This window comes from Entelurus aequoreus, linkage group LG01 (assembly GCF_033978785.1).
Source record: "Entelurus aequoreus isolate RoL-2023_Sb linkage group LG01, RoL_Eaeq_v1.1, whole genome shotgun sequence".
Taxonomy (NCBI): domain Eukaryota; kingdom Metazoa; phylum Chordata; class Actinopteri; order Syngnathiformes; family Syngnathidae; genus Entelurus; species Entelurus aequoreus.
In genome coordinates, this window is record NC_084731.1 from 80,320,558 (window position 1) to 80,346,755 (window position 26,198).

Sequence of the window (26,198 nt, forward strand, 5' to 3'; positions counted from 1 at the left end):
TCGCAAATTATCCGACGCCAAGATGCTGTTTCGTCGTGCGAACGGTTACTGCAGTAATACTTCAAAGTGAAAAGAGGCTGAGAACACAAAACTGTTCATCTGTGTTAGAAGCCATTTTTTGTGTATACTCACAGTAGGGATGCACAATATTTTTTTTTTCAAGACAATACCGATAACTTCCTGCTTCTATACTAATAACTTTTATCTAATTATATATATTTTTTCATTTAGATTTATATGTATTTTGTGCACACCTGGCGGTGAATTTGTCCTGACAAAAGCCAGTACCTTCAAATGGCTGCTCGTCCAGCGGCATCATTTCCATGATGAAATCGCGGATCGCTTTATTCCTCAAGTAATCTCGGGCAAACCTTCTGTACTTCTAAAATCGTGGCAGCGGTTGGAACAAGGCCAAGGCTGTTGTCTGCCACTGGCTTTAAGGCAGCTTCTATAGCAGCATTCGTCTTCGTAGGCGTTCAAAACACCACCGTGGTGTGGCCGATAAGGGTTGATGTGTTAAAGCGCGATGTTTAGAATGTTATGCGGAACGTTTGGTGCAAATAGGGGATGTAACGACAAATCATGGTTATTGTGACCAAAATGATCACAGGCATTATTGTATGTGCTCAAAAAGTACTAACGGACACACTGAAATATTTTGCCCAAGTTTTTTTTTTTTTTTTTTTACAATACAATAAAAACAATATATTTTCTTGCCAGAAAAAACAACATTGTTCTGGCTTCTTAAGAGTCATACCAAAGACTATAAAAATGAGACCCATTACCTCCCTGCTTGGCACTCAGCATCAAGGTGTCGAATTGGGGGTTAAATCACCAAAAATTATTCCCGGGCGCGGCCACCGCTGCTGCTCACTGCTCCCCTCACCTCCCAGGGGGTGAACAAGGGGATGGGTCAAATGCAGAGGACAAATTTCATTTTCATTTGAGCATTAAAATATTACCTTCTTCCAAATTAATTTGTAAAGGTTTTAGTGTGTATTTTGGACATTGGGTTGTTTTTTCTTAATGGGAAAATACATTAATGTTTCTTGTTTTCATGTTATTTCAGCCCAGCTTGCTTGTCTAGTAAATAAGCAGCATCACCGGTCCGTGAGTTTACCAAAAAAGCGGGTTTCAATCAGGGTTTTATCTTTTTTTTTTTTTTTAATCTAAAAATGGTAACAATAACCTGTGGGAGTTTTACTGCAGTTTATCATTAAACGCTAGTTTATGGTTACATCCCCACTTTGCATACACCAGGAAGAAAGGGCTGGTCATGCAGGACCATCATGTCCATGATCAAATCACGGGTCGTCTCTGGTGAACAATTTGCCCTTTTGAAACGCTGCGGTGCTAGAAACCCTCCTTTCCGGCTGGCTTTTGGGCAGCAGATGTCGTCGTCAGCTTCCAAAACAAAGGCGCAGCGATGCTGGCGTTTCACACGGCTGATAAAGTTTGATGTATTGACTCGTAATTTTGGCAGAAAAAGTCAGCGTAAATTGCTTGCAAAATGTCTTCCTCTGAAACAGCGAAGAAGTCCCATACGATCGACGCCATGTTTGTTTCCATTGAGCTCAGGGGAAGCTGATGACTTCCTACCTGCGCTTGATTTGCTCACCCTAACCCACCTGCAGCACATTACGGGTAATCTCGCCTCATTGGAGCATTTTTTTGTTTTTTTATGTTTCGGATCTATCGCTGTGACGTCATAATTCCTAATATAAATATTGGTCTAATATTTATGCTGCACCCTTACTTCTCAACCTTACTGAAGGTTATGTTTTTAGGTGACTTTTGTTTCAAAAAGGCGCTCTTTTAGGCTTTAAATGGAATCTCAATGCAGTTCTAGTGCAGCTTCTCTCCAAACACAATTTCCGTTCTTCTTTAATTATAGGGAGATCTTAGTCTGATTGAAAAGTCCAGAATTAGGCGCAGTTATGAGTTTGATATGTGGGATAAGATACAAAACTCTACAGGCGTCTATGGTTTCAAAAAAAATCTGCAGATGGAGCAGTGAGTCATATAACCAGGACCCGTTTTAAATATAAACATCAGCATAATACCTGGATAATGGTCGGCTTTATTATTTATTAAATTTGCTTGAGGTCAGCGTTGTGAACTTCTAATAATTAATCGTATTTCCTGTTGTAGCACCTGCTGCATAAATTCAGATACACACAGCACAGCTGCTCTTGCTTCAAGTGGTTGCTTGAAATTAATTTCCTCATATTTGATTCGGTGCTGACCGAGAGCCTCCTTAGCCACACACCTAAATAAACAGCAAGGCTCCAGCTCCTGGCTCATTATTATCCTCAGTTATGGATTTGGAAATGCAGCAGCTGCGCTCTTCGTCCTGGCTCGCAGCATCATCATCTGCATGTCTTCTTCCCTCGCGACTGGAGCGAGCAGTGTTTATTTTGACTGTAGTTTTTTCATTTAATTTAAGTTATTGCCTTTTGACAAAAACATCTTTTAGTTTTACTCATATTTTAGATTTCTAAATTTAGTTAAAATAACAGGAAATGTCGACTAAAATAAAATTTAAAAGGGTCACGCTAGGGCTGGGCGATATAGAAAATGACTATATTGTGATATTCGAGTAAACGTTCTCACGCAGTTTCTTTTAGTTGTGGGCATTACACTACAGGCTTTTCTCACTCTTTCTTGTCTCTCCTTCTCACAGAGACGTAAAACAAGCGCACCTTCTTACATACGTCACATACTGTCGCGCGTGCAACGTCATACGCCCTCGCGGATCAGAGAGGTAGCGGCATGGGTAACGTTAACTGTGGTGCAAGCGGAGCGGTGCGAGTGAAAATGCGAGAGAAAGAAGGTGCAGATCTTGTAACAAAAGGAAGAAGAATTAATTCCCAAGAAAAACAGCACGGGGTCCATCGTTTGGCGGTGGTTTGGCTTCAAGCGGGAAGATGTTGAACAGACAACCGTAATATGTCAAGTATGCGGCAAAAGCGTTGCTACAAAAAGTAGCAGCACTACTAATTTGTAGCATCATTTGAAAAGTCACCCGCTAGAGAATGAAGAGTGCTTGAAACTCCGCATGTCAACATCTCCAGCCAGTGCCACAATCAACAAAATGCCGAAGCAACCAGCACTGACCCAATTGAGCCTGGCGTCTTCCATTTCCACATCAACACCGTATGAAAAACATAGTCAAAAACAGGAGATAACGTCCGCAGTAACCTACCACATAGCGAAGGACATACACTATTTGATTTCCTAATATGCAGCTCATCTTTATTTTACAGTTATTGAAATATCTTGTGTGACATCATGTGTGACTTTATTTGTTTTCAAATATTGTAGTGGCGTTCTGTACAAAAAGTGCACTTTAATTTAGTGTTGTTTTGATATGTCATCTTAGTGACATCATGCACAAAAGTGCACTAATAGCTTGTTTTAAAATGACAATCTTGCACTTTCTGTTTTGGAAATGACATGAATGTTTGTTCCACTGCTTCATAACTGTTTAATAAATTTAGTTTTGGTAAATTGATTTAGTTGTGATTTCCCTCTCTGCATGAAAGTCAAATATGAGCATATATTAATGCAGTATAAACAAGAATGCTTTAATGTAGACACATAGAATCATCATACAGGTGTGATTATATGCATCAAGTGTTCATTCAAGGCTAAGGCAAAATATGGAGATATATATCATGTATCGTGACATGGCCTAAAAGTATTGCAATATTAATAAAAGGCCATATCGCCCAGCCCTAGGTAACGCATCATTGAAGTTATCTTGAAACCATTTTTACTATTGCAGAGCATCTTACAAACTAAATTCACACTCCATGAATACATCATTAAGTACTTTTCACACTAACCTTACTGTGTGTTTTTTTTGTTATGTTTTGGCATGGTTTGGCGTTACGTTACCTGGTGCTTGCAGGTAACAAAGTGTTTTAATCCAATACACAAGGCAAGATTACAAGCAGCGTGCAGCTCGAGGCTAACTTAACAAATCATAGCATGAACATGGAATGGAACAGGCATATACTAGGGCGTAGCGTAAAGCCAAACAGTCGCGTAATGTGAACAAGAATCCCGCAAGAGCTGGCATGGTGAGACGGCAATGAGAGGGGCCGGGATTAGTGGCGGCAGCAGGTGGGAACACTAGTCAAACAGAAACTGGTGTGCTCAGTCAGTGCACCTAGCAACACAAAAGGTAAACAAAGGAGGAATGGAGCACTTAGGACAGAACAGAACACTGAATTTAGGAGAATAATAACACAAAATAAGACATTGTAGCTGATATTAAGCATTTTTTTCAAATATTGAATAATATGACTAAAATGGTTGTGTAAAGAAAAAAATAAGTTTTATTCTATATTGTGCATAACTATAATAATGACTGTGCATAATTAGCATTTTGGCCACTGTCCCATTTAAGTACAGCACCCAGTATTATAAATCTAGAACATGTATACTATTCATATTTACGTAATATACTTTTTTTAATCTTTCTTTGTGCGGTAGCTTGAAAATAAATCGTTTTTTTTGGGTTGTCAAGTTGTGCAATTAATAGCTGAACATTGTGCCGAGGACATCGATTAAAGTGCACTGTGCTGGTATCTTAACCTTTTAAATTGGTGAACCAGCTCAAATATTGGTGAACTAGCTCACCTATGATGTACAACAAAAGTAGTGGTAGAGTAAACCGTCTTTGCTCCTGCTCTACTGTCTTCAATAGTAACAGTAATTCAGTATGAGTAATATTACTTACTGGTGCGTAGCTGTCTGGATAATTAGCCTGCAGACGGCGCTTCAAGTTGGTTGTATTTTTACCGGAGAAAATGCAGCCACAAGGTTTACATTGTGTCTTCTTGTGAAGGTGAAGGGCGTGCATAAGTCTTTTCTTTTCTTTCTTCCAAGTGTAGAAGACATATTGTATTGAGGTGTGTGAAAAGTTAAAGAGAGTAGTTCTGATTGGATCTTCTCTGTGATTTGTCCAGTGCCCCTCTCCCACATTGAACTGTGAGTGGATAGATTTTTAACTTGTCCCATCCGCCAAAAGACAAAATTAAATATGATTGGATTTCGTCTTGTCAAGATTTTTGTCGCTAGTTTTTAACAGGCATGTGATTTGAACTTAATGAAAAACACTGAAAATATGCCGTGGATCTGGGGGCCGCAGGTCCAGGGCGGTTTAAAGAATTGAAAAATGATCAACAGAGTAGAGAGAAATACATACCCCATTCATCCAAATGAATCACTATGTCTGTTTCAGTCACTGTTATTTAGTCACTACAGTAATTACAACTTGTGTTCACATCCACAGGAACCACATGGGTCAGCCAACTCTATACAGTATTTACAACCTTAATAGTGTTCACTTCACAGGCACATATGGGTCATCTAGTTATTTACATTATGTACATGTTACATTGGCATTTTTGCTTTGATGGTTCTGACATGTGCCTGGCACATTTCTGAGCAGCTTGCATTCTTTGGTTTCTGCTTTAGTGGATTTTGCCTTGAATTGTATAGCCAATTTCTCCACTTCTAACGGCTCCAAATGCAAAAATCATAAAGAGTACAAACAATGTTTATTCTATTAGCTAACTTCCTTTATCTGAATAGCCATTTGTGATTTATAGCATGAAATAACAAATATATTGCAGTCATGTTGTTTATGTTTCAAAATGATTTAAGTATTCAATGTCAAAATATTAACAGTAGAAATAATGAACAAAATGTCAGCTACTGTCTTGTTGTAAAACACCAATGAAAATGAAATGTAGCATTTAGACAGGCTATACCAGATCTGGGCAAAATAGGGACCGCGGGCCACATGCGGCCCATTAAGATTTTCAATCCGGCCCGCTGGACGTTCTACATAATTTTTTTAGACCTTTAACATCAAAACTGTAGCCGCCATTATGATGTGCAGTGCTGTTTTTAAATTACCGTAAGTCTTGAACTATAGAAAGTATTTCAATGGTTAAAATATGCGCTTTTGACTGTTATACAAGTTATTACGGTAATCTACGTCACAGCACCTCAGACGTGGAACAAAGCAAAGTGGGCGGGGTTTGTTTTCAGAGCAGCCAGCCCGAAACGCATGTGTCAGGAACAGATGCGAAAACTGATTTTTACGACAAAGTTCTGCGTAAAAGTGATAATATATCATATTGTAGGTGTTTATTACACTTTGCATGCATATTTTGCTGTTTGTTACATTTTTGTTGTGTTTTGCTTGATTTTAAAAGATACACAATTATCGAGGAGCTGGTCTGAGAAGTAAAAGAGGAGCGACGTTCATATGTTGTTAATATTCAGTGTTTTATTGCTCATAGTTAATATTGTAAATCCCACTTTCTTTATTTTAATGTACATCCCAATCAGTAAAAAAACTGTAAAATTCCATTCCGTTTTTTTGAGGTAGTCTGTCATAACTTTTTTAGAATTCTATCAGACTTTGTGACTTTTGGTATTAGTGTTCCTGAAAAAAAGGGAGCCAAACACACATCTGGTACAGCAGATTTTTACAGCTAAATGTGTATACAGTATATCATTTATACACACATAGGCCCCCCAGACACATTTTTTTCTCTCAATGTGGCCCCCTAGTCAAAATATTTGCCCAGCTCTGGGCTATACTGTAGCAAAAGTCATCACATGTCTGCCACAATCATGTGTGTTCTTAAATGTGTATTCCACCTCTTCCATGTCGAGAGCAGTTTTGATTTGGGCTTACATGGTAAACAACTCAAATGAATTGAATGTTTTATCCAGACGCATACATTTGTCCAACTGTGGCCAAGTAGATGGATTGTGGGTTTCCTGGACACCATCTACATGGCTAAAAGAACATTCTAAAGAAGATAATCCCTCTACCATCTTCCACTAGTTGTATTAATATTTAAATCACCCGCTTGAATATTCCCTCTTCTATTCTCCGACTCTCTCGTCGTCATTTGGGATGTCTGTTGTGATTTCCCTTCCTGGTTCAATGACCCGCCCCCCTCCCTCTGATTGGCCTGTCCCTAATGTTTTGCCCTAATCCTAACCAATCGTGACTCATCACAGTAAACCAGGGGTGTCCAAACTTTTTCCACTGAGGGCCGCACACTGAAAAATCAAAGCAAGCGGGGGCCATTTTGATATTTTATATTTTAAAAAAACAATTCAATATATGTATAGAAAATATACATTTAGGCCTCCACTCAGGCTTCATCCCGGGGACCCCAAAGGGTTTTGGTCAAAAAAATATAAAAAATGTGTCATTATTTAGTATTATTATCTTTAATATTATTCAAGGTTTAAATCTCCAGATCAACATTAGTTCTATCTGTCAGTATAACGTTTTTAAAGATTTAAGTTGTATGCTCTTTTTGTCAAAGAAAACATTGTTTTTTTTATGGAAAAAACACAAAATATGCAATATTTTCCCCCAATAACATTTTTAAGTGGAATATTTGAGATTATATAATTGGAGCCTTAAAAATTTCAATATTTCATAACATTGATTAATTATTATTTTTTGAGCAATGACACACACAAAAAAAAAATCCCACTAAAATTATTGGTGATCCAAAAAGGTCCTACTCATTACAATGTTAAAAAATAATTTATACTTTTTTTTTACTGTTTACGTTTAACACAATAATCTCGAGATCAACTTCAGATCCATCCGTCAATTATAAGTTTTATTGTTTGTTTTTTGTTTGTTCGTTTTAGGCCCTTCTTTAAAAAAAAAAAAAAACAGCTCAGTTTTTTATATGGCAAACACAAAATATGCAACATTTTCCCTAAAGAATATCTCAAAGTGGAGTATTTAATGTGACGTAATTGGAGCCTTGAATAGGTCAATAATTCATAATGACATTAATTTTGATTCATTATTATTTTTTGGCAGCTTTGTGTTATTGGAGTAAACATTGCACCATTTTCTTGTTACATTTCACCTGTTTGCTCTTTTATACCACTTTTTATGTTTTACATTTTTTTTAATCGTATTTTTAGAATGTGCCGTGGGGCCGTTAAAAAATGACTTGCGGGCCGCAAATGGCCCCCGGGCCGCACTTTGGACAACCCTGTAGTAAACCAACCAACCAATCACCATTGATGTTTCCCGTATAGTTTGTCCCATGTCCGTGGTGTTGCTTTGCTTAGTAGCTCCGATTTTTAAGTTAATAATTTTTAATGGAAAACCGTCGTTTTTACCACTGGATTATCAAAAACGGTACTAATTACAGGAAAACCGTAGTTGTTGGCAGGTATGGCAAAGAGACAGATCAAGATTTTAACACGGAAAAAAAAAAAAAAAACGGAAAACATATTTTTATATTTTTACAGAGATAAAAAAGACATATTTCCGACTATAGAAGGAAAAAAAATCACATGCCTGTTTTAATAGTTATTGTCCTATTTTAGTCAGAGGAAAATAGGTTGCTGACTATAACTAAGACAAACATTTTTAACACTGGTAGCGAGCTACTTGGACGCAAAACCGTTTGCCTTCCAAAGTCCTCCCAGCCCTCTAGCCAGTGATCAATGGCGTGGACATGAGGGGAATCCCTCCTAATGAGGGGGTGGGACATTTAGGCTACAGACTCCTGAGTGGGTGTCGGTGTGCATGTGTTTTTGTGGCTGTCGGCACTCACAACTGGAGAAGACGAGAGGACACGAGTGCTCGTCCATTGGGAAATTATGGAGCTGCAGCTGACATTCAGCGTTGATGGTCATCCTGGAGAGGCAAACGGAGAAAAACACAAAGACACTCGGTCCGTCACTCAAATCACTTCTTGTTCGCCGTGTCATTAGTCAGTGGACCTGCAAGGAGCTCATCTCCATGCAAGATAATGAAGCCAGTTGTCTGGCTGTTCAGACCCAGGTACAAAGAGCACAAAAGTGGCACCCCCATCAAAGCGGGCTGCAACACACACACACACACACACACACACACACACACACACACACACACACACACACACACACACACACACACACACACACACACACACACACACACACTCTTGTATTTTCTACCTTCTTGAGACCTCCGAAAAATGCCTACCTCTTTAGGATCACCCTTTCTAGATATATAAAGATTTATATTTACAACATTAATAATATATACATATGCAAATATAAAAAAGGTAAGCTTTTAGTAAAAAATTTTTTTTTGAATTTTTTTGTTTGTAATTGTTTTTTAATCTTCATTATTTACTTCAAGTTATTACAGTATGTCTCCATATACATATTAATTTTATTTTTTTTAGTTAATTTTGGCCAAAGGGGGCACATTTCAATTTCATAAACACACACTTGTACATATGTTGACCAGAGGGGGAGCACTTCAAATTTGTACACACACTTGTTATTTCATATGTTGACCAGAGGGGGCGCACTTTTAAAACAGACACACAGTCGATTTAAAAAATCCCTCCTTTTTGGGACCACCCTAATTTTGATAGATTTCACCACCAGGGGTGCAAATGAAACATTCTCTTTACCATGAACTGATTAACGTGGACCCCGACTTAAACAAGTTGAAAAACGTATTCAGGTGTTACCATTTAGTGGTCAATTGTACGGAATATGTACTGTACTGTGCAAACTACTAATACAAGTTTCAATCAATCAATCAATCAATCTATTAGATGCAATGGTTTTCCGTATTGGGACCATGATTTATGTCCTAACTTGTTCACCGGTCCTCATATGGAAGGTACTTTTCCTTGTTGATGTCTCAAGAAGGGTAGAAATACACACACACACACACCCACCCACCCACCCACCCACCCACCCACCCACACACACACACACACACACACACACACACACACACACACACACACACACACACACACACACACACACACACACACACACACACACACACACACACACACACACACACGCACACACACACGTTGTAGTTGCACATCGCTGACATTCCAGCTTGCAGATTTAACGTCTGCCTCTGCAGGATGTGCCAGAAAGCCCAATTTTAACCCAAGTGTGGAGCTGAGGTGCAAAGACTAACGCGGACGCCTTAAACAAGCTGTTAAAAACATGACGTCTTAGCAAAGGTGTTAATTAGCATCACAAGTACAATGTGCAGCAATCAAACGTCATGAGCAATGCCGTCATTTTGTCTCGATACGTGCAGCCCACAGCCTTAGGTACTAGGGTTGCGCAATATGTACAATATAAATATCGTACCTATTTTAGCTGTCCCGCAAATTTGACTGACAAGCGGACAAATGTGTCTTTAACGCAATGTTGTGTCCTCGCCGGTGGCTAACGTCCCTCAACAGTGCGGCTTCTAAATCATTAACCTTTGCCTCTATGGCGGCAAACCAATGGTGTTTCTTATACGTAACATTATCACTGGAGGATGAGAAATGGCTAAACAGGCTATACTACACACCGTAGAAGGATATGGTAACTGCTAAGCTAGAGCTCTTGCAAACGGGGTGGATAGATCGATACAAATAACAGTAAGGATATTGCAGATCATTTTGTTGTTTTTGTTCACAAATATGAAGTAAAAACCTATAGTAGTTTTTTCTTTTTGTTATGTTTTTTTTGCACTATTGATTTTATTATATTGTTTTATTTGACACAAGGGAATAAGGAACTATATCATACTATTAATTGATATTGTTGCACCACCAGGCTGGGTTTTTGTCGGATTATTGTTGTGATCATAGAATTAATTGTTTAATGATCCTGAAAATTGGAAGTATCGGCATTTGTATGACCAACACTGCTTGATATTGGATCGATTTGTCGAATGCATTTGTAGCAGTATCAGCCGTAACTAATGTAAAGTATGGAAACAACAGAAGAATAAGTCTTTATTACTTTTTAACAGAAGTGTAGATAGAACATGTTACAACAGAAAGTAACCAGATATTAAAAGCCCTACTGAAACTCACGACTACCGACCACGCAGTCTGATAGTTTATATATCAATGATGAAATCTTAACATTGCAACACATGCCAATACGGCCGGGTTAACTTATAAAGTGACATTTTAAATTTCCCGCTAAACTTCCGGTTGAAAACGTCTATGTATGAGGACGTATGCGCGTGACGTAGCCAGTGAAACAGAAGTATCGGTACCCCATTGAAAACAATACAAAATAGCTCTGTTTTCATCTCATAATTCCACAGTATTCTGGACATCTGTGTTGGTGAATCTTTTGCAATTTGTTTAATGAACAATGGAGACTGCAAAGAAGAAAGCTGTAGGTGGGATCGTTGTATTAGCGGCTGGCTGTAGCAACACAACCAGGAGGACTTACTTGGATAGACTCGCTAGCCGCCAACCGCATGGATGATCGGGTGAAGTCCTTCGTCGCGCCGTCGATCGCTGGAACGCAGGTGAGCACGGGTGTTGATGAGCAGATGAGGGCTGGCTGGCGTAGGTGGAGCGCTAATGTTTTTATCATAGCTCTGTGAGGTCCGGTTGCTAAGTTAGCTTCAATGGCGTCGTTAGCAACAGCATTGTTAAGCTTCGCAGGGCTGAGAATTATTAACCGTGTAGTTACATGTACATGGTTTAATAGTATTGTTGATTTTCTGTCTATCTTTCCAGTCAGGGATTTATTTATTTAGTTTCTATCTGCATTTGAGCCAGATGCTATCACGTTAACTCCGTAGCTAAGGAGCTTTGTCGATGCCAGAAGGCTAGTTTTCATCTGTAGTCCCCTGGCCATGACGTAAAAAAGGCAGTAAAATTACAATTTAAAAGAAAAATAATAGAAAAAGAGAGAATAAGAAAAAAAAAACACACAATACATACACAATATGATAAAAAATAAAATACAACAACATTTATCTCAGCATCAAAACAGGCTCATCTTTTAGTGATGGCAGCTATAGGCGTTGATAAGCCACATTTTCAATGTTTTTGTGAAGGCCTTGTAAGTTGTGAGCAGTTTAACCTCCTCAGGTACTGAATTGGCTGATGAACTCTGCCAGAGGATCTGGAGCCAATCCATGCAGTACTTTATAGGTCACTTTTAAGTTTGCAAATGTGTGAAGACTGTCCCAGTTTAAAATACTGTATTTTTTTTTAGAATGGCACAGTGATGATAGAGCCTAGGTTTTTTATCCATAACTTTAATTGCTTGTTTGTACAAGATTTCCAATGTTTTGTTTTTTTAACTGACCAGCCTGACACCAGCTGGTAAGGCAATAGTTGAAGTGGCTGAAAATCATTGAATGCAAATACAATTTTGCAGCTTCAGTTGACATTTCATTTCGAATTGCACGCAAATTTGCGAGATTAAACATGATTATTTTACACAATTTGCCAATATGGGCTTTAAAGGAAAGCTCTGAATCTATTATTAACCCAAGATATGGTGATATATCATGATATACAGTCGTGGTCAAAAGTTTACATACGCTTGTAAAGAACATAATGTCATGGCTGTCTTGAGTTTGCAATAATTTCTACAACTGTTATTTTTTTGTGATAGATCGATTGGAGCACATACTTGTTGGTCACAAAAAACATTCATGAAGTTGTTATGGGTCTACTGAAAAAGTGACCAAATCTGCTGGGTCAAAAGTATACATACAGCAATGTTAATATTTGGTTACATGTCCCTTGGCAAGTTTCACTGCAATAAGGCGCTTTTAGGTAGCCATCCCGCAAGCTTCTGGTTGAATTTTAGACCACTCCTCTTTTATGTCGGTCCATATTGATCATTATTGATAGTTTTTATCACCAATGGAAAATAGAAAAATATATTAAAGGTTAACATTTTCATTTCAAATGTAACATTTCTCTGATTATAATCCCCTCAGCTATCAAGGCAGAAAGGAAAGGAAATGTCAACACAAGCATGGAAAACAAACAATGTAAACAAAATAGTCAAATCACATTGAACACTTAACAATAAGCTCTTAAAATGAAAATAAGGAATATGTAAGAAATGCTTAATGAAGTGTAAGAAAATACTGCAAAGTGTGAAAATGTAAAAAAAATAGAAACCTGAGAATAACTATTTTTTGCAGGTTTAGTGCCAAGAAGTTACAGCTGTGCTCTAAAGGGTGAGCGCACGGTTTTGGTGGGGAGCGGCATGTGTCATTTACAGACCACATTTGTCTGACTAAGGTCCCTATTGAAAAAAAATCTAAAAAATTGCAAATAGTCAACTGTGAGACAACAAGATGGCGCGATTAAAAGTGATCATTTTATTTCTTCGGTCAATGGTCAACAATAATTGATACTGTTACCTGATTGGCTGTTAGCGTATCACTCCCCCGATCGGTGATGACTTCCTGCGTTGCTCGGTTACCAGAAAGCGAGTGCCTTTGTTCATGCAACCAACCAAATGTATCGAACATTTTATCGAATGTATTTTTTATTGATATCGATTAATGTCTATTGCGAAATGTATTCATATCGTTTTATCGCCCAGCCCTAAGCTTAATACAGATGTTAGGCCATATTGCCCTTCCCTATTAGGTAAGTTGTTGGATATGTATTACTGTTGACTAGTGTTGTAACAATACCAATACTTTGGTAACGGTACTACAATTATTTTGGTACTTTTCGGTACTTTTCTAAATAAAGGGGACCACAAAAAAATTGCATTGGCTTTATTTTAACAAAAAATCTTAGGGTACATTAAACATGTGTTTCTTATTGCAGTTAAGTCCTTAAATAAAATAGTGAACATACTAGACAACTTGTCTTTTAGTAGTAAGTAAACAAATAAAGGCTCCTAATTAGAGATATCCGTTAATATCGGCCTGCCGATATTATCGGCCGATATATGCGTTAAAATGTAATATCGGAAATTATCGGTATCGTTTTTTTTATTATCGGTATCGGTTTTTTATTTTTTATTTTTTATTTTTAAATTAAATCAACGTAAAAAACACAAGATACACTTACAATTAGTGCACCAACCCAAAAAACCTCCCTCCCCCATTTACACTCATTCACACAAAAGGGTTGTTTCTTTCTGTTATTAATATTCTGGTTCCTACATTATACATCAATATATATCAATACAGTCTGCAAGGGATACAGTCCGTAAGCACACATGATTGTGCGTGCTGCTGCTCCACTAATAGTACTAACCTTTAACAGTTAATTTTACTCATTTTCATTCATTACTAGTTTCTATGTAACTGTTTTTATATTGTTGTACTTTTTTATTGAAGAAAATGTTTTTAATTTATTTATCTTATTTTACAATTTTTTTTAAAAAGTACCTTATCTTCACCATACCTGGTTATCCAAATTAGGCATAATAATGTGTTAATTCCACGACTGCATATATCGGTTGATATCGGTATCGGTTGATATCGGTTTAGGTAATTAAAGAGTTGGACAATATCGGAATATCGGATATCGGCAAAAAGCCATTATCGGACATCCCTACTCCTAATTAGTCTGCTGACGTATGCAGTAACATATTGTGTCATTTATCATTCTATTATTTTGTCAACATTATTAAGGACAAGTGGTAGAAAATGAATTATTAATCTACTTGTTCATTTACTGTTAATATCTGCTTACTTTCTCTTTTAACATGTTCTATCTACACTTCTGTTAAAATGTAATAATCACTTATTCTTCTGTTGTTTGATACTTCACATTAGTTTTAGATGATACCACAAATTTGGGTATCAATCCGATACCAAGTCGTTACAGGATCATACATTGGTCATATTCAAAGTCCTCATGTGTCCAGGGACATATTTCCTGAGTTTATAAACATATACATTTTTAAAAAACGAAAGATGATGTCATCATGCCAAAAAATATCGACGTAATCAAAGTATCAGTATCGACTAGATACGTGCCTGTATTTGATATCATTACAGTGGATGTTAGGTGTAGATCCACCAATGGTGTTTGTTTAAATTTTGAGGCTGGTGAGCTACGGTGTGTAGTGAAGCATGTTTAGCTATTCCTCGTCCTGCAGGGATGATACTTGTAAGAAACTTACTTTATTTGTCGCCATGGAGACCAGGATAAGTGATTTAGAAGTAGCTAAAACACTAATCACCAGCAATGTCACGACATGACTTGGAAGCGGGCGCGGGGGGGTGCTGGACCGGTACTTTTCAGAGACGGTATCGTACCGAAAATGATTAATTAGTATCACGGTACTATACTTATTTCGGTATACCGTACAACCCTACTGTGGACATAGTTTCCCATGGTGCGTGGGTCGGCAACCCGCGGCTCTAAAACCCGAATTTGGCTCTCTGGAGCTTTTTCAAAAATGTATGAAAAAGGAAAAAGATGAGGGGAAAAGTATATTTTTTGTTTTAATAGGGTTTCTGTAGGAGGACAAACATGACAAACCTCCCTATTGGTTAGAAATCCCACCGTTTATATCCAACATGCTTCACCGATGAGAGTATTTGGCGAGCAACGTTTTGTCCTGCTAATTTCGGCAGTCCTTGAACTCACCGTAGTTTGTTTACATGTACAACTTTCTCCGACACTGCCTCAAAAAGACGTGTTTTATGCCACCACTCCTTTGTCTCATTTTGTCCACCAAACCTTTTATGCTGTGCGTGAATGCACAAAGGTGAACTTTGTTGATGTTATTGACTTGTGTGCAGTGCTAATCAGGCATATTTGGTCAGTGCATGGCTGCAAGCTAATCCATGCTAACATGCTATTTAGGCTAGCTGTGTGTACATATTGCATCATTATGCCTCGTTTGTAGGTATATTTGCTGAAAAGATGGCGCCATAGCAAAAACAATAACACATTTTCAGAGTCTCTGTCTGCCAGGGTATATGATAACTATTTGTTGAATACAAATAATTATGGCCGTTAGCAAAGATAAATCAACAAATTAGCCGCACCGTTTTATAAGCCACATGTTCAAAGCGTAGGAAGAAAGTAGCAGCATATAGTCCAGAAAATACAGTGTTACTAAAACAATGATTTGATACCACAATGACACATACAAAAGTGCTGGGAATTTGGTATCGTTAAGTATCAGTTCATGCCTGACCTGGCAGATGCAGAGTGCGTTTCAGGCACCATCCTCGCCACCCTTTGCTTTAAACAACACCGACTATGAATTTGTACAACATTGCCTGACTAATTAGAATGAAATACTCCGTTCCATCGAACTTTGCGCTCACAAAATACTTGACATGCTTGTGATGAGCGTCAGCAATTTCAAACTGCTCGACGTGTGAGCAGAATAAGAAAGAGGGGCGAGGAAGGCTCCTGCTCGGAGCGTGTCAGACACTGGTTCCGCACTAATTTAGGATTTTTTCCAGCAAGAAAGCAGCCCCTCAGAAAGAAGTGTGTGAGAGAAAAACCATAGGTGTTGGATTGCTTCTTGGCGTCATCCAACTGAGCAGAACAAACATTCTTCCTCACTTGATTAGGAATATTCACTGCCTCAAGTTAGACATGAAGTTGAGGGGGCTCCTAAAATATTTAGTTGATTGAACTTTTTCCTATATTATTTTCCAACAAATATAAATGTTTTAAATACACATTAACATTGATCCAACTTTCTGTAGTGTTGTTTATAAGTGACATTAGCGTGGACACCCTACTTATTGTACCTGGCAGTTTTGGAATAAAAACATAAAACGATTGTAATATTCTGTTCACGTTAGCGTTTTACGCTAGCTAGCGATTAGCGATGTACTTGGCAACTAGAAAATTAGGGACTAGTTGCCAACTAGCGATTAGCGCGCCCGTTGTCAGCTATCGTTTAGAGCACCAGTTGCCAGCCAGCCATTAAAGGGGACGTGCACTTGTTTTAGAATGTTGCCTATCATTCACAACCCCTATGTGAAACAAGAACACACGTTTTTATTTTTTTTATGCTTTCAAACTTGTAATGTACAATGCGTCCATTAAGCCCTCTATAATAACATTCAAAAACCGCCAACAATACTCCATTGACCTGATCTCTTGACCTGAATATTAACCAAGTATGAGCAACATTGTTATTATTAGTGCTAACACAGAGGAACTACTTTGTTCCTCTGCTATATTGACGTACTGAGCTGGTTAATTGGTAAAAGTTAATTTTAGATTATAAATCATGCCTCTTACCTGGATAGTACAAAAATGCGGCTATAAACCGGAAAGTTGGTCAACTTTCACATTCAAGTTAGACCCAGTTATTATACTATTAGACCCAGAAAGACACGAAAAAAAATTTGTTTGTGTCACTTTTTTTTTTGCCCGCGTGAGCATTACGATTATTTGTCATCTAAACGGGAAGATGAATATCCCATCAGTCGGCATCCCAGTGAGAGCAGACATTGTACAGTAAGTGTTTGTTTTAAGTTCATAGTTTGTATAACACTGGCTACATGCTAGATCTGCTTATCACTTCCCTTCTAAAACATGTAGCTCATCCGCCTTACTCTATATTCAGGCTTAAAAATATGTTTCTGGATCATCATTTGTCATAAAGTAGTCTTTGTTGTCTGCCATAATTAATCTATGACATTAATACGCAGCCATATGCGTAAAGTAAGTAAAATATGTAAATACTACGTTATTATGAATGTGCCTGTTACTACATTGCAGTGTGTACCGGTACATAAAACATGATGTATTTTTAGAGCGCTTTATAGTCGGAATAGAGTCAATCCCACTTGCTATTTTGTTAGCTGACTTTTGCTAATGCTTATTGACAATTTAGAATGCATAAAAAAAGAAAAACATATGTGTGCTTGTCTCACATAAGGATTGTGAAGGATGGACACAATTCTAAAAAAGTGCAGTTCCTTTTGAACGCTCTAGTTGCCAGCTAGCGATTAGTGTTCTAGTTGTCAGTTAGCGATTAGCATGCTATTTTCCAATTAGCTATTAGCAGCACCACTGCTAATTGAATATCTTAGTATTGCACAATATCAATGTACTTTTATGGCCAGTTTATTATTATTTATTTTTTTACAAGATATATAAGTAGGGGGTCCTTGGTCTGGACAGCGTTGAAGACCCCTGACATAGATGTTCAAAGTCTAGATGCCATTCCATTGACAGAAAAAAACATTTAAAGGCTCTTGTTGTAAAGTCTGACACGCACACGATGTCACTCAAAGGGCAGCTCTCACCTCAGCGTGTACAAGATTTTTCCGTTGTTGCGGATGCGTAGCAGCTGGTTGGGAGTCGTTATCCAGTGAGAGTCGGCGGTCTTGGAATTCCTAAAGATGGTGTCAGGCAGCCAGATCAAGCCCACCATGTTGCTGGCAAAGAGAGAGGGAAAGAGTGCAACTTAAATGTCTGCGTTCCTCTGCCAGGAAATAAGCACTTGCCAAAACGAAGCACGTCACATTTACGAGTTGATGCGGTTTACAAAACGAGATTGCACCTGTTGAGGGTGAGAATCCGCATGTTGCTGCTGTTGTAGCGCAGACGTGTGTCCACCCAAGTCTGTGCGAAGATGATGTCAATCTGGTACTCCTGCAAGAGACCAAAAGTGGACATGATGAACGAAAGATTTACACAAAAGGCAGCATTTTTATTTTCAATCAATCAATCAATCAATCTTTACTTATAAAGCCCTAAATCACGAGTGTCTCAAAGGGCTGCATAAGCCAAAACAACATCCTCGGTTCAGATCCCACATGAGGGCAAGAAAAAACTCAACCCAATGGGATGACAATGAGAAACCTTGGAGGGGACCGCAGATGTAGAGGACCCCCCCGCCCCCCCCTGGGCGACCGGTGCAATGGACGTCGAGTGGATCTAGCATAATAGTGTGAGAGTCCAGTCCATAGTGGATCTAACATAATATTGTGAGAGTCCAGTCCATAGTGGATCTAACATAATATTGTGAGAGTCCAGTCCATAGTGGATCTAACATAATAGTGTGGGAGTCCAGTCCATAGTGGATCTAACGCAATAGTGTGAGAGTCCAGTCCATAGTGGATCTAACGTAATAGTGTGAGAGTCCAGTCCATAGTGGATCTAACATAATAGTGTGAGAGTCCAGTCCATAGTGGATCTAACATAATAATGTGAGAGTCCAGTCCATAGTGGATCTAACATAATAGTGTGAGAGTCCAGTCCATAGTGGATCTAACATAATAGTGTGAGAGTCCAGTCCATAGTGGATCTAACGCAATAGTGTGAGAGTCCAGTCCATAGTGGATCTAGCATAATATTGTGAGAGTCCAGTCCATAGTGGATCTAACATAATATTGTGAGAGTCCAGTCCATAGTGGATCTAACATAATAGTGTGGGAGTCCAGTCCATAGTGGATCTAACGTAATAGTGTGAGAGTCCAGTCCATAGTGGATCTAACGTAATAGTGTGAGAGTCCAGTCCATAGTGGATCTAACATAATAGTGTGAGAGTCCAGTCCATAGTGGATCTAACATAATAATGTGAGAGTCCAGTCCATAGTGGATATAACATAATGGTGTGAGAGTCCAGTCCATAGCGGATCTAACATAATAGTGTGAGAGTCCAGTCCATAGTGGATCTAACGCAATAGTGTGAGAGTCCAGTCCATAGTGGATCTAGCATAATAGTGAGAGTACAGTCAATAGTGGATCTAGCATAATATTGTGAGAGTCCAGTCCATAGTGGATCTAACGTAATAGTGTGAGAGTCCAGTCCATAGTGGATCTAACGTAATAGTGTGAGAGTCCAGTCCATAGTGGATCTAACGTAATAGTGTGAGAGTCCAGTCCATAGTGGATCTAACATAATAGTGTGAGAGTCCAGTCCATAGTGGATCTAACGTAATAGTGTGAGAGTCCAGTCCATAGTGGATCTAACATAATAGTGTGAGAGTCCAGTCCATAGTGGATCTAACATAATAATGTGAGAGTCCAGTCCATAGTGGATCTAACATAATAGTGTGAGAGTCCAGTCCATAGTGGATCTAACATAATAGTGTGAGAGTCCAGTCCATAGTGGATCTAACGCAATAGTGTGAGAGTCCAGTCCATAGTGGATCTAGCATAATAGTGTGAGAGTCCAGTCCATAGTGGATCTAACATAATAGTGTGAGAGTCCAGTCCATAGTGGATCTAGCATAATATTGTGAGAGTCCAGTCCATAGTGGATCTAACATAATAGTGTGAGAGTCCAGTCTTTAGTGGATCTAGCATAATAGTGAGAGTACAGTCAATAGTGTATCTAGCATAATATTGTGAGAGTCCAGTCCATAGTGGATCTAACATAATAGTGTGAGAGTCCAGTCTTTAGTGGATCTAGCATAATAGTGAGAGTACAGTCAATAGTGGATCTAGCATAATATTGTGAGAGTCCAGTCCATAGTGGATCTAACGTAATAGTGTGAGAGTCCAGTCCATAGTGGATCTAACGTAATAGTGTGAGAGTCCAGTCCATAGTGGATCTAACGTAATAGTGTGAGAGTCCAGTCCATAGTGGATCTAACATAATAGTGTGAGAGTCCAGTCCATAGTGGATCTAACGTAATAGTGTGAGAGTCCAGTCCATAGTGGATCTAACATAATAGTGTGAGAGTCCAGTCCATAGTGGATCTAACATAATAGTGTGGGAGTCCAGTCCATAGTGTATCTAACATAATAGTGGGAGAGTCCAGTCCATAGTGGATCTAGCATAATATTGTGAGAGTCCAGTCCATAGTGGATCTAACATAATATTGTGAGAGTCCAGTCCATAGTGGATCTAGCATAATAGTGTGAGAGTCCAGTCCATAGTGGATCTAACATAATAATGTGAGAGTCCAGTCCATAGTGGATCTAACATAATAGTGTGAGAGTCCAGTCCATAGTGGATCTAACATAATAATGTGAGAGTCCAGTCCATAGTGGATCTAACATAATATTGTGAGAGTCCAGTCCATAGTGGATCTAACATAATATTGTGAGAGTCCAGTCCATAGTGGATCTAACATAATAATGTGAGAGTCCAGTCCATAGTGGATCTAACATAATAGTGTGAGAGTCCAGTCCATAGTGGATCTAACGTAATAGTGTGAGAGTCCAGTCCATAGTGGATCTAACGCAATAGTGTGAGAGTACAGTCCATAGTGGATCTAGCATAATATTGTGAGAGTCCAGTCCATAGTGGATCTAACATAATAGTGTGAGAGTCCAGTCCATAGTGGATCTAACATAATAGTGTGGGAGTCCAGTCCATAGTGTATCTAACATAATAGTGGGAGAGTCCAGTCCATAGTGGATCTAGCATAATATTGTGAGAGTCCAGTCCATAGTGGATCTAACATAATATTGTGAGAGTCCAGTCCATAGTGGATCTAGCATAATATTGTGAGAGTCCAGTCCATAGTGGATCTAACATAATAGTGTGAGAGTCCAGTCCATAGTGGATCTAACATAATAGTGTGAGAGTCCAGTCCATAGTGGATCTAACATAATAGTGTGAGACTCCAGTCCATAGTGGATCTAGCATAATATTGTGAGAGTCCAGTCCATAGTGGATCTTACATAATAGTGTGAGAGTCCAGTCCGTAGTGGATCTAACATAATAGTGTGGGAGTCCAGTCCATAGTGGATCTAACATAATAGTGGGAGAGTCCAGTCCATAGTGGATCTAGCATAATATTGTGAGAGTCCAGTCCATAGTGGATCTAACATAATAGTGTGAGAGTCCAGTCCATAGTGGATCTAGCATAATAGTGTGAGAGTCCAGTCCATAGTGGATCTAACATAATAGTGTGGGAGTCCAGTCCATAGTGGATCTAACATAATAGTGGGAGAGTCCAGTCCATAGTGGATCTAGCATAATATTGTGAGAGTCCAGTCCATAGTGGATCTAACATAATAGTGTGAGAGTTCAGTCCATAGTGGATCTAGTTAATAGTGTGAGAGTCCAGTCCATAGTGGATCTAGCATAATATTGTGAGAGTCCAGTCCATAGTGGATCTAACATAATAGTGTGAGAGTCCAGTCCATAGTGGATCTAACATAATAGTGTGGGAGTCCAGTCCATAGTGGATCTAACATAATAGTGTGAGAGTCCAGTCCTTAGTGGATCTAGCATAATAGTGAGAGTACAGTCCATAGTGGATCTAGCATAATATTGTGAGAGTCCAGTCCATACTGGATCTAACATAATAGTGTGGGAGTCCAGTCCATAGTGGATCTAGCATAATAGTGAGAGTACAGTCCATAGTGGATCTAGCATAATATTGTGAGAGTCCAGTCCATACTGGATCTAACATAATAGTGTGGGAGTCCAGTCCATAGTGGATCTAACATAATAGTGGGAGAGTCCAGTCCATAGTGGATATACCATAATATTGTGAGAGTCTAGTCCATAGTGGATCTAACATAATAGTGTGAGAGTCCAGTCCATAGTGGATCTAGCATAATAGTGTGGGAGTCCAGTCCATAGTGGATCTAACATAATAGTGTGAGAGTCCAGTCCATAGTGGATCTAACATAATAGTGGGAGAGTCCAGTCCATAGTGGATCTAGCATAATATTGTGAGAGTCCAGTCCATACTGGATCTAACATAATAGTGTGGGAGTCCAGTCCATAGTGGATCTAACATAATAGTGTGAGAGTCCAGTCCATAGTGGATCTAGCATAATATTGTGAGTGTCCAGTCCATAGTGGATCTAACGTAATAGTGTGAGAGTCCAGTCCATAGTGGATCTAACATAATAGTGGGAGAGTCCAGTCCATAGTGGATCTAACATAATAGTGGGAGAGTCCAGTCCATAGTGGATCTAACATAATAGTGTGAGAGTCCAGTCCATAGTGGATCTAACATAATAGTGAGAGTACAGTCCATAGTGGATCTAGCATAATATTGTGAGAGTCCAGTCCATAGTGGATCTAACATAATATTGTGAGAGTCCAGTCCATAGTGGATCTAACATAATAGTGTGAGAGTCCAGCCCATAGTGGATCTAACATAATAGTGGGAGAGTCCAGTCCATAGTGGATCTAACATAATAGTGTGAGAGTCCAGTCCATAGTGGATCTAACATAATATTGTGAGAGTCCAGTCCATAGTGGATCTAACATAATAGTGTGAGAGTCCAGTCCATAGTGGATCTAACATAATAGTGTGAGAGTCCATTCCATAGTGGATCTAGCATAATAGTGAGAGTACAGTCCATAGTGGATCTAGCATAATATTGTGAGAGTCCAGTCCATAGGGGATCTAACATAATAGTGTGAGAGTCCAGTCCATAGTGGATCTAGCATAATAGTGTGAGAGTCCAGTCCATAGTGGATCTAACATAATAGTGTGAGAGTTCAGTCCATAGTGGATCTAGTTAATAGTGTGAGAGTACAGACCATAGTGGATCTAACATAATAGTGTGAGAGTCCAGTCCATAGTGGATCTAGCATACTAGTGTGAGAGTCCAGTCCATAGTGGATCTAGTTAATAGTGTGAGAGTCCAGTCCATAGTGGATCTAACATAATAGTGTGAGAGTCCAGTCCATAGTGGATCTAGCATAATAGTGTGAGAGTCCAGTCCATAGTGGATCTAGCATAATAGTGTGAGAGTCCAGTACATAGTGGATCTAGCATAATAGTGAGAGTACAGTCCATATTGGATCTAGCATAATATTGTGAGAGTCCAGCCCATAGTGGATCTAGTTAATAGTGTGAGAGTCCAGTCAATAGTGGATCTAACATAATAGTGTGAGAGTCCAGTCCATAGTGGATCTAACATAATAGTGTGAGAGTTCAGTCCATAGTGGATCTAGTTAATAGTGTGAGAGTACAGACCATAGTGGATCTAACATAATAGTGTGAGAGTCCAGTCCATAGTGGATCTAGCATACTAGTGTGAGAGTCCAGTCCATAGTGGATCTAGTTAATAGTGTGAGAGTCCAGTCCATAGTGGATCTAACATAATAGTGTGAGAGTCCAGTCCATAGTGGATCTAGCATAATAGTGTGAGAGTCCAGTCCATAGTGGATCTAGCATAATAGTGTGAGAGTCCAGTACATAGTGGATCTAGCATAATAGTGAGAGTACAGTCCATATTGGATCTAGCATAATATTGTGAGAGTCCAGCCCATAGTGGATCTAGTTAATAGTGTGAGAGTCCAGTCAATAGTGGATCTAACATAATAGTGTGAGAGTCCGGTCCATAGTGGATCTAGCATAATAGTGTGAGAGTCCAGTCCATAGTGGATCTAGTTAATAGTGTGAGAGTCCAGTCCATAGTGGATCTAACATAATAGTATGAGAGTCCAGTCCATAGTGGATCTAGCATAATAGTGTGAGAGTCCAGTCCATAGTGGATCTACCATAATATTGTGAGAGTCCAGTCCATGGATTTTTCTTTGCTGACGGCCATAATGTAAATAGATTTTTTTTTTTAAACCAAGCAAACACACTGAAAAGGTGTGTTATTGTTTATGCTATGGGGCCATCTTTTGGACGAGTTCACTCACTGCAAGTACAATTGCCGTTCGGTCTTGGATTGTTAATTTTTTACTCCTAGCAACGTTTGTAAGTTTTGCAATATAACTAAAACTATTCATACTGACTAAACCGTCCCATGTGTAATGTCTGTAGGAGTGTTTTCATGCATATTTGTATGTGCTATTATAATGTAATGATGCTAGCCTCAATAGTTTTAGCTAATATGTTAACATGTTTATGTTTCTTTGTTAGTATTACTAACTTACAAGGCATTCTTTTTGTATTGTTTCAGTTTCGTAAAGTCACCAAAACGCCACCGTGGAGTTATTGAGTCTGTTTAGCTAATTGGAGAGCTAGCTTCCGCAGCTAGTGGGTCCATGACAATGACTTCTGTTTTGTTTGATCAGCCGTTTTACTGACACCGTTTGAAAGGTTTTAAATAAACATATACAGAATCTTTCTGTGTAAATATCTCATTTCGCATTGTATATCTGTGGCTTATAGTCCGGTGCGGCTAATATATGGAAAACAAATATTTTTCTTGTAAAATTCAGTAGTTGCGTCTTATATACCGGTGCACTCAATAGTCCAAGAAATACAGTAGTATCTGTGTTTTTTCTGTTTAGCACATAGTACCGAATTTCCCCTCAGTAAATCTCCAACTCCTATTAGCGACTTATTTTCTCCATAAAAGCGACAAATCATGTTTTAAAGACATGAAAGCGGGAATCACTCTACAGTTAATGTCTTCAACAAATGTACCGTGAGCTCCTCCGCCATTGGTGTGTAAATAAAGCTAACACCTAAACACAGAAAAAAACGACATGTGATATTTGTACAACAAATACAAAACTGCATGTGTTCTCTACGCTCGTCTCCTTGTGCATGCTCTCCAGCTCACTCGCAAAAAAGGATCTTATGTTTGAGTCGATGTGAAACAGAGCAATAAAAAAAAATAATAATAAAAGAAAAATTGGCCCAACACTGTGACTCGGTCCCATTCTGTCGTTCATGTTAATGAACCAGTAAATAGCTGGGATTCACTCTTTTGGAGCTTTGGCAAATATGTCAACTTAACCAGGAGTGCAGAGGGGAGCAATAGTCTCAATAGAAGGGTTGTCGAAAGTGTCAATAACCAGTGTTCTGAAAAGGTTATTACTTAGTTACTCGTTAATTTTTAAAAAGTAATTGAATTAGGAACGTAATTACTTTTGAATTGATGTAATTAATGTGTTATTCAAAAATAAAAATACTTCAAATATCCGGCATATGATATGAGATGTTTCATGAGAGCAGAGTGTGTGTGCGCCTTTAAAAGGTGGTGCCTGTTGCCAAGTGACGTTTGACATCAGTAAAGAGGCTTTTTAGCTAAGCTGCGTTTGTTAGCTTTGCCGAATCGTTCCACTGGATTGTGTTACCTCGACTTAATAAAGAGATTGACCGTGCTTCCATGGCGGTCATATCTTCTTGTCCACAAACTGAGTATTGTTTGGATTGCAAGCTGGTCATGGCAACCATTGATTTGTTGTTCATTATTCCCACATAGTAGTAGTGTGTGAATGTTTGTTGTGTGATGTTGCCTCCTTTTATTTGATATAGTTGGGATATATTATGTTGGTATATAATTAAGATAATGAAAGATGAAGTGATTAAGACATGTTTGGTGTAGATATGCTTAAAATAGAATAAGTTCTGAGTTTCAGTTGAAAATGGGTCCAAGTTCATGTCTACGCACATTCACTCTTATCGCCCACATTCTTGCCACTTTGCCGAGGTCTGAAGGACAACATCAGATATGAAGTCGGAGTCCAGGAAGGAGAGGGCAGAGGAAGATTCAATGTCTGGAAGCAGACACCTCATTGCATATTCATACATTGTGATTACAGATGTCCGA

At 38.7% G+C, this 26,198-nt stretch overlaps 1 protein-coding gene across 4 annotated transcripts in view; it reads right to left on the minus strand.

Annotated features, from left to right (window-relative positions):
* The window catches only part of LOC133657807 (gamma-aminobutyric acid receptor subunit gamma-3-like), a 244,370-nt gene that overhangs the window by 62,481 nt on the left and 155,691 nt on the right, over positions 1-26,198 (minus strand). For all 4 annotated transcript variants that reach the window (XM_062059572.1, XM_062059577.1, XM_062059587.1 and 1 more), the window contains exons 4-6: positions 18,319-18,410; positions 18,062-18,193; positions 8,631-8,713 (exon numbers count right to left, since the gene is read on the minus strand). In XM_062059572.1, coding sequence (XP_061915556.1) covers positions 8,631-8,713; positions 18,062-18,193; positions 18,319-18,410 — 307 coding nt within the window. The remainder of the gene's footprint in view (positions 1-8,630; positions 8,714-18,061; positions 18,194-18,318; positions 18,411-26,198) is intronic.